The 10,898-nt window shown below is 27.9% G+C and overlaps 1 protein-coding gene across 1 annotated transcript in view; it reads left to right on the top strand.

Moving 5' to 3' along the window:
* LOC111618092 overlaps nt 1–10,898 on the top strand; it is a 39,913-nt gene that overhangs the window by 10,039 nt on the left and 18,976 nt on the right. Inside the window, exons 3-4 of the mRNA XM_023359537.1 lie at nt 6,204–6,246; nt 9,171–9,321. Of these exons, the coding sequence (XP_023215305.1) occupies nt 9,183–9,321 (139 nt within the window). The 5' untranslated portion in view covers nt 6,204–6,246; nt 9,171–9,182. The remainder of the gene's footprint in view (nt 1–6,203; nt 6,247–9,170; nt 9,322–10,898) is intronic.

The following is a 10,898-nucleotide window of genomic DNA, read 5'->3' on the forward strand; positions in this document are numbered from 1 at the left end:
ACAAATAATTTTTAATTGGGGCCGGAGACTAAAGAAAACAATAATTTAGAAAAAAATGTTTAATAAAATCTTAGATAATGCATATGTATAACAAATTATATTATTATACAATTTTTCACATTTACTTGATTATCACACCATAATTTTAACATTGTTTCCATCTCAGCGATAATACTGTGACGTTTACGAATGATGCTTGAATTTAAAGATTGAGCATTTTTCACAGCTTCGAGAATTTTTTCTTTACCTTTTATAATTGTTCTGATCGTTGATTCCGGTAGATCAAACTTCTTTGCCAATTCACAAATTTTCATTTTTGTATTGAAGTCTTTAATAATGTTAACTTTACATTCCAAAGATAAAGTTTCTGTTTTCTTGTTTGATGCAGAAGAATCAGTTCTACCTCGTTTGGATGACATAGTAGAGTCTCTCAAATCTCCATAGATATAACAAACACAGAAATAAATTGTAGCTAAGTGTCGATTCTGTGCGACACGTCCAAACATGTAAGCTGAACAATAGTGTGAGGGGAGTGAGTAATCAAGAGTTGCGTGGTGCTCAAACCAAAGACGAACTGACGAGATTTGAAAATCGCGTAACTCCGAGTTTGCATAAGTTGAGGTATTACTGTACATGAAAAACCTAATTACTGGTAAAAACTGTAACTGTGGGGTAAAATATACTAATAATAATTCAGTGTTATATCAGTATTAATACGGTATGTTATTCACAATTCATAATACATTGCTACAAATACATGCTATTAAAAATCTTATAGCACATTCAGAGCAAAAGAAAATCTACAGTACAATATAACATAAAATAATTATTGTACTACAAAGGATGTGAAAATTTATGCTAAATTAACAAATTTGTTTAATGTACAGTGACATAGCAATGATACCAGTCTAAATAGCAAAATTCCTTAGATGTTATATGCGCAAATTAATATACATATCATCATAACTATGTACCAGTAGAGAGTATGTCTATTTGTAATTAAATTTTAATTTAAAAAATATTCACTATTCAGTACTATTCTGTAGTTATTGATTTCATGTCATGGCATTTTTCAGTGGCACCTTGGAAAAAGGATTATATTCTCTGTTAACATGTGGAATTTATGCTATTATCAAGTGTTATCAGTGAAGAATAACTTTTTTGATCCTAGTGTTAAGTTAGATAAAAATTAGATTACATGTATTTATTTATTTTGAATGACAATTAGATTATGGATTGCCAAGTTTCTAAGATTCTACTGTAATTTTAAAGCAGTTAAATTAAATTCATGAAAAGTGGCAAAAGTGACCAACAAAATAACATACAATTAACTTTAGTATCTAGCACAGTGAGATTTACATAATGTTATTCTTGATGCTGTTTTTTTTTTTTTCCTGTTGGTTCTTATTTTGATTGTACCTAGTCCTAGTACTGTACCTAGGCTGTAGGTTGTGGCCTATGTATTAGAATAGCTTATACATGAGGGTGGCCTATAACCAAGGGTTTAGGGCAGTGATGGCGAACCTATGGCCCGCAGGTCAGGCACTGACCCATGCATTGATTTTTATGAACTTATTTTTTATATCATAAAAGAAAGAACAGACAATCAAAAATATTAAAAGAATAATGTANGAAAAAACAATAAAATAATTTTATTTTCAGGAACGGTGGTTTGTAGAACATCAGTAAAGCAATATTATGAAACCAACCGCAAATCTCTTTTCAATTGAAGTGAAAAAGAGCAAAAGGAGTATATATCACGTGTTTTCAAAAATAAAAATGCACAAGCTACATCCTTAATGAAATATATTGGAACTCAATCAAATACTACTGCTGCTAGTTATCAAGCGTCAAAAGCTATTGCTCAATACGGGAAAACTTTTAATGACAGTCATTTTTTAAAGGAAGCTTGGTTGCATTGTGCACCCTACTTATTCGAAGATTGTGTAGTGTTCATATTCACTACATTCAACATTTGAAAAAGTGATTTAGGGAAGTTGTTGAATCTGTCATTTCTTATATTCTTAGTTGAATATTGTAGGAAGTGGTATAAATGACTAGATGTAGCCCACATAGAACTTTAAATATGTAAACATGTGGAATAAACTATTTGAGTTGTTTTTTAATTTAATTCATGTTTAATGTACTGTATATTTCATGTTCTGTTTAATAAAATGTAATCTTTTGAAATCCCCACCATAATTTTTGGAACACATTATATTTTCAACTTATTAAATACAAGTCAATTTTAATTCAAGCAATATCAATGAATACTGAAATCATAAGGATCTCGGAGACTTGTTTGTGACTAAAAGTTTTTGAGATATTTTATCCCAACTTCTTTATTTGAAATATTAGGATTTGAATAATTAATACATGTACAATACATGTATAAATATTAGAACGTGTTTTAAATGAATTGCTATGCGTTACATTATTGAATATGGTTTTCTATTGCACTGCAGAATTTATAGTAATTTTCTTAATTCATAAACCAAAAATTTTGGTACAAATTTTGTTCCGAATTTCAATTGTCTAGACTTGCAGTAACTAAATTAACTATGCAAGTATTTGTAACATTATTTATTCATGCTGTAGTATATGTGCATTTCAAATCACTATATTTTAATGATTTGTTTTCAGTATAACATGAGTATTTATGTGGTGGATGTGGCTGTCCAGTGGTATCAAAACCCCTTGATAATTATACATTTGAGTTAAATTTACCTTAATAAACACCTTCAGAAAATAACAGATATATGTTTATTTTTGATTAGATTAAAATGATTTAACTTGATCTGAAGTTATTTCCTAATATCTCGTATCTCAAATTAATCATTGGGCTCCTTAAGATCTTGAGTTGATCTTGTTAGATTCAGATGCAATCATTTATTACTAAGAAAATTAAGTACAGTGGTACCTCAGGATACGAAATTAATCCGTTCCGAAACTGAGGTCGTATCATGAAAATGTCGTAAGGTGAATCATTTTTTCCCATACAATTACATGTAAAACCAAATAATTCGTTCCAACACGAAAAACACACTCAAATTAAAGCTAAGTAGTACATTAAAAAAAATAATAACTGTAGTAAGGAAAACACTGAAAAATGCGTTTTGTAGTTGTAAATGCATAAATAACCATAATAGAATAATAATTGATTAAAAAAATGTAGTTTTATTTGCACTTTACTTTTGAGGATAGACTACGGTGGAGGAGAGGGAGAAGGGAAATGATACTAAAACTTAACTTACATAACATAATGTNTCGGTAATATTAAAAATAAATACTGTATTTAAATCGTGATCAAATTTTCAGGAAACAAACGTTCGTATTGAATTTGGACTACTACTGACCAGAGCTAACAGACTACCTATTGTCTAAAAGGCCCTCTGGTGGTGCAAGAAGACGGATTTTATAAAATAAAAAGCAGTTGAAACTGCATTTTTGTGAATAAAATATTTGACAAACTATTTATCGTTTTATGACGAGTAAAATTTTTTCGTCTCGTTCGCGGCTTCTAAGTAATGCATAATCCTTCAAGGCGCAAGGCCCTTCGGATTGCGAGGCATAGGTGGTGGCCCATGTTGCCCATACACCGCTCTTGGTCATAGAAATGATGTAATTTGAATATAAATTATTTATAAATACGTATGTCAAATTATATTTTTATTACAAAGCAAAATATATTTAAGAGTTTACGACCACTGTTCCACATGAGACGTTGTTGAAACAAAAAAAGTTATACATTCCATCACATACATAAACAGTATCGTAATTCGCCAAGTGCAAATCAGCAAATTTGTAAAATTTTTGTTTATTTTGAACAATCCGGATAATAGAGGTTTGGATAATCGAGGTTCTACTGTATATCTAATGTCGAATTTATAAAAAAAAAAAGTCTAAAGGCCCGATACAGATACATTTTACTTTATTTTATATCCATACAAAACAAAATTTAAAACAATGGAGTTAACCAAATTTATGTGGCTTGTTATCCATGATTTAGAAATGGAATTAGTTGAATTTCAAGGCAGCATAGTGTGGAAAAATACATTTCAAAACTTGATTTCCAAAGTAGAAGGAAAAATGTCAGAAAGTAGTGCAGATAATAATGATCCCACACTAAAAATTGAAAATATTATATTAAACGCATGGGATTCTTTACCAAATAATTTTATATCAATGAAGAAACTTGCTAATGCTCTTCTTTGTTCACATATTTGTGTGAAAAATTGTTTTCTTCAATAAATTTTGTAAAATATACCAATAGAAATAAACTTGGAAATGAATTGACTGCGAAATGCGTTAAACTAATAAATATGGAATATAAACGTAATATTAAGAAACTATCTGAAAATAAACAAGAACAGTTTTCTTATTAAATATATTTCAACTCTATTGTATTGTACATAATAATAATATCATATCTTCCTTTTCTTTGAAACTCTTCTTGTTTATATGGATGAAAATTAAACTGATGTAATAGTGCTTTTACAATATATCATTAATAACAAACAAGATCAATTGCTGCATTATCACAGTGATTTCNTTATCTATTAATAAATAATATTTCATAATATATATGTGATTTTCTTTATTCCTTGTTCATTGAAATACTCAGTGCAGGAGCGACTGCTGACTGGACATGGTGTCATCTGGTGTGGTAATTCATAGTATCACCCCATTGATATCAATTTTTTTACATCAATCTTTATTTTTTACTCTTTACTTGCAAAAATAAAAGATGTAAAACAAAAAGAAAAGATAAAATTTTTAGAGAATTTTAAAAGTGCAAACCAAAAAAAGTAATTTTTAATCATCCTCCCTCCTTTCCAAATGATGCCACTAACTTAGTGACCCATGAGCTAGTACTAAAAAAAATAATGAACAAAATTTGACACTTCTCAAAAAGGTTCACCATCACTGGTTTAGGGCAATGGCAGCATATTTGGTTCCATTATATAGTGTAGTTCTATTTTGCCTTTTAAAATTTACTTTCTTAATTTTTTATGGTAATTTTTTTAATTAAAGTTTTTACATTACATTATTTTTTATTCCAAGTATCAATCTCAAGCATAACCAATCAACACAATTAGTTTTATATTATTTTTTGTTTTATAAACATGGGAGCTGTTCATAAATTACATAAGGACTGTATTAAATTGTTACCTGGTAGTTGATATCTCAACCTTGTGTAACAGAATGATTCACTTTTGTTTCCGAAGAAAAGCATAGCAAATTGTACTGTTTATGTCACTATTTTGTACATTATACATGTAATTAATAAAGTAGCATAACATTTGGTATCCTGTACTGTGTATTATTTTTTTAGTACAATTAAGAGGTTGATTGAGGATATGCTTTACATAATTTTGGGGTGGATATGAGTGTTATGGAGTGTGATGGTAGTTGAAAAGTATAAAAATAGCATTAATAATATATGGATGATCTCATATACTGTCAATTCTGCTTAATAGCACAGCATTCGGATCAGAGATTTTTGGGGCTACTAGACAAACATCCCAATAAGTTATGCAAGTGAGATACAATATAACGAGTTATGTTAGAGTTATATCAACGCGTGTTCTTACCAATAAATCAAACATCTGAGCACAATAAAACCATTTTAATGACGAGAAATTATTTCTGTACAAAAAAAATCATAGTAGTACAATCTAGAAAATGTGAAGATTCTTTTCCCAGAATGACAGCTAATAAAGGAAAACAGGCAGACATCACATGGAAAAGCCAAAAATATCCAAATTTGTGTCTCTTTGTTTAGTTTTCCATGAAAAATATAGTGCCAGTAGGGCTACTAAGCGGCATTTTGAGTCTTGTAGGTGAAGTAAATTATGCTTGTGTTACAGGATTTGATTATGTTCTTGAATGTTTTGTCCTAATACATGGCATGTCTTACTGACCAGGCTACTAAGTGATTCTTAAAGTTTTATAATTATTTAATTGTAATGAAGATAATTACATTACATATTGAAACACAAAAAGAATTTAATACAGACTATATCATGTAGCCGTTATATATTAATGACATAATTGTGCTAGTATGGAATATAATAAATTTAAAATTGAAAGTATTAATTCCTTCAACTTTGATATATTTTATTTAAATTAACTTTTATAATCTCTATTCAATAATAAGTTATTTATAAAAAAATATTCAATAAATTAGAAGAAACAATNAGACAGAATACAATAAAGAAAGTAATACTTTGAGGCAAGATTATAGTAAGTAATATATATTGATTTTTTAATTTAAATAAAAATAAATAGCATTTGGAAATTTAATTTGGAGCAGGGTCAGTACCTTGCATTCAGGTCTGCCTCAGACAGGATTCTGATGCGATGCATCCTGCTATGCTGATCCATTTTGGAAAAACCAAACCATCCAAGCAGAGACAAAGCAAAATTACTCTGCCATTCATTAGGACTACACAACAATAATCAATGTAGGTAGTACATTTAATGAAAAAATTATCATTTTCACTGCTAAGTGGTGCTGATTGTTTAATATTTTGATGTTTTGTAAAATGACTGTAAAGGAAAACTTATCTGTCACTGAAGCTTTACTAAATGATATTCTTGGGTCAGAAATATACTACTGAAGCTGAAACTAACAAAGATGAATCCAATTTAAGCTCTGTCAGTGTAAACCCCATATTATTGTAAACTCTGTAGCATTCAATTGTATTTTGAAAAGTGCTTTGAATTCTCTCACAAAACAATGAATTATGTTTTGAACAGTTCCTAAAAGCTTGTGAAAGCCTGTGAGTGACACAAGCCAGGCTATGCACTTGCTAGTATACTGAATAAACCAATAGGGAGTGTGGTATTTCTTACTGAATAATAGTGACAAAGAAAAAACAATAAAATAATTAAAGCTTTTCTCTCCTTTATGTAAAAATTAAATATATAACTTTAAATTTATAGTAGTAACCCAATATGACCAAGGATGATTTATGTAATTCATTTTTCAACATTTTTCATTCAACTTTAAACCATTAATGCATAATAAAATAAATATTTATGTATTTAATTTGTAGATACTAAGAAAAACTGAAAAAGAATATATAAGATTAATATTTAGAAAAAAAATTGAAATTTTATAAGATATTTTTAAAAAATACCTGATAATTATTAGTCATACAGTTAAACAATTGTACAATCCCGATTATTCATTTATCATTAATCAACTAACTTGATAATCATCTTGTTCTTAAGAATATTGAATGACTTACTTTAAATTGAATATTGTCTTACAAGTTAGTATATTCTAAATCAACACAATTTTTAAATTTGGCCAATATTTGGTTTTTAAATTGTAAAAATGTGTTTGGTTTCCTTGTGTCAGTTCAGCTATATTAAATTATTTTACACTGGTGTTCTAAAATATTTCCTACCTGCTGAGTTTATGTGAACAGAATGTTAATAATGTAAGTATAATCTATGATGGAGATAATGTATTAGCAATAAGTAATCATAAATATACAAGAAAAATAAAATCTGAAAAGTTTAGTTTTTACTGCAACGTATGTATTCTTATTTGACACACATTTTTTGCAATATGTTCATTTATATATATACATACACACATATACAGTATAAGATGCTTGTTTTGAGGATATGAAGAAGAGTTAATAAACCAAGAGTTTAGACAAAATATTCATGAAAGCAAATACAAATACATTAATATATACATTGTATTCATCAATATTTCTTGGCTTTAATAACAGCTTGAATTCTCTGACATTCTATTACTCAGACTTCAGATAATATCACATATCGCAACTAATGTTATGGTGCCGTACACAAATAATCACTTTTTAGTTCTTATTCTGTTGAAAATTGTCCTTTCTGAAATTCAAGAACCATGAGAACACATTTTCAATTTGGATGAGATCTGATGGACTTTGTTCAATCCAACATCTGTATTACCAGTTATGAGAATGGTTTTTGAGCCTACGAGAAAGGTTGTAATATTGATGACTGAGATGAAAAAGGAACTTATCACAAAGCATGAAAGTGGTACACATTTGGCAGATTATACAGTATTTATGTATTTTACTTATTGCTTTTGTGTTTTAATTATTATTAAGACATTTAGTTGTGTTATTTTTATCTTAAATTAGTGTATTTGTGTATTTGCTGTTTTAAGTTTATTGAAATGGATATTGTTTGGGATCTGGGAATGGATTAATTCATTTTCCATTATTTCTAACGGGAAAACATTGGTTCAGAGTTTGAATGGTTTCCTGGAATGAATTAAATTCAAAATATGAGGCATCATTGTATTTTGCAGTAGGCATGCAATAGCTTAGAACATCAGTGTATATAAATATTAAACAGAATGAAGTTTAGGGATATTTTTAGTATGAATATTTTGTTTAAAAAATTATTACACATATAATTTTCTAATTAAAATATGTTTTACACTTTAAAATATAAATTTTCAATTAACTCATTAACTGACATTGATAATGGAATAATATATCAAAATTTTTTTCAGAAATGAATCTACATTTTTACATTTAATCATCAACAAATGTTATTGCAGATTTGTTATTACATGTTGTTACAGTATTAATTTTATAGCATAATTAGGAAAGAAACAAATTCGTTTCTGCTTTGAACTATACTGATACTGGATAAATATTTTAATACTTTGTCATTCATATACTTACTCAAGTCTTCAGATTTATAAGGATTTTGTTTGGCAAATGATTACTCTGATTTTCATATAATTATTGTTGAATTATTCCTTTTTAGATTTCTAAATTTAATTATAGATGATTTAAATTGTTTGAACATTAAAAAAGGTCTATAACTCTATATGATTTAATGTATTAGTAATGTTTAATCCAATTGTCATTAACCATAGTATTGTTGAATTTATAAATTTTATATTTTTGCAAAAAGTTAATAACTGTTTTTAATAAATAAATTATAATAGGTAAAAAATTTATAGTGTTTCACAAATTTTAAATTTTAGCTTTTTACCACATAATGTTTTAATTTCATAATTTATGATTAAAATTACTCAAGTTTAATAATAATAATAAAATACATTAAATCTTAATAAGTAGTTATTTATTTTATATTTTTAAAGTAATTAGTATAATTTTTTAATATTTCTAAATATGTTTTAATTGCAGTACAAAATATTCATGGCTGGTATAGGAAATTTTCAAGTAAGATTTGGGATAAATGATACTGCTCTTACAAGAGCACTAGAGACAAGTGATTATGAAAGAGCATGTACAATAATAGAAGAAAATGCTACAGATCCTGAATTTTTCAATGATGGTATGGTGTAATATTAATTTTTGTGTATTAATATATACTTACATATGTACACATAATGCTATTTAAATTATGCATTTGGTTGTTATCTCATCTATTACAGATATTTTATTTTATATGAAAAAATACAGGCTGATTCAGATTAAATGACAAATAGAATACAAAATTTATGCCAATTTGACTGTAGCAGACAGAATCAGAGCTTGTTTATTTATATATATACAGTAGAGCATCGATTATCTGAAACAATTTGGGGCTGGGGTTGTTCAGATAACTGACTGTGTACAAGAAAATATATTAACCTATCCCATGTTGAAATTTTTTTCTATTGCGTGTCGCTTTGTGTTGAATTTTCGTCAATGTTAAGCCTATGGAAAAATTTTTTTAAATAATAATCGTGGCTATTCTATAGTTAAAAATAATTTCTTTATTTTGCATAAACAAAATAAATATATTGAAAAATATAAAAACAAAAAGAATTATATTTCGGAAGTTAAACTAGTATCAAAATGTTCCGATTCAGTATGACAAACGTCCTCCCACACAGTCCTCAGAAAAACACAACACAAAACATGTAAAACTCACCACTCATGATGAGGGAAAAGTCTCATTCAAATACTGGCACATCCTTAAGTACCCTCTCATGGTTGTGTCAGTGCTGCCAGCTAAAACACGCACACCAACAAAAATAATATTGGAGTAGTCCAAGACATAACCAAATATTACAGCACAGCACTAGCAGAAATTTGAATTTGCCAACTGGAATGCTTTCAGTTAACCGATGTTTCGATTGATCAGTATTCAGATAATTGATGCTCTACTGTATAGCTTTTCCTCTGGTATAAACCATCAAAAGAGCAACTGGATCAAATTATTTATTAGAACAAAAAATTATTTACTATTAAGATAGTTGAATTTCACTAAAACATCAATAATGGTATAATGTCAGTTTCCATTTATTCAATTGTTATTAAAAATCATCAGTAATAATAATTTGTAATCTGTAACAACAATTTAAATAACTGCAAATCAAATTAAAGTCTATGTGTACCCTAAAACCTTGGCTGTAGGCTGCAGTCTATAAAAGATTATATTCATAAAATTTATTTTATGTAGCCAATACACAAGGACAATAAATATAGTAATACCCCGAACTTATGCGATAGGTGGGACTGAGTGATAACCACGTAAGTCGGGGTATAATTTAGCATATAAATACATACAAATAATTTTTAATTGGGGCCGGAGACTAAAGAAAACAATAATTTAGAAAAAAAAATGTTTAATAAAATCTTAGATAATGCATATGTATAACAAATTATGCCTATATTATTTTACAATTTTTCACATTTACTTGATTATTACGCCATAATTTTAACATTGTTTCCATCTCAGCGATAATACTGTGACGTTTACCAATGATGCTTGAATTTAAAGATTGAGCATTTTTCACAGCTTCGAGAATTTTTTTCTTTGCCTTTTATAATTGTTCTGTCCGACAATTCCGGTAGATCAAACTTCTTTGCCAATTCACAAATTTTCATTTTTGTATCGAAGTCTTTAATAATGGGTACGTTCGT

This window comes from Centruroides sculpturatus, unplaced genomic scaffold, assembly GCF_000671375.1.
Source record: "Centruroides sculpturatus isolate CEXI.00-Female unplaced genomic scaffold, Cexi_2.0 scaffold155, whole genome shotgun sequence".
NCBI classification, from domain to species: Eukaryota; Metazoa; Arthropoda; class Arachnida; order Scorpiones; family Buthidae; genus Centruroides; species Centruroides sculpturatus.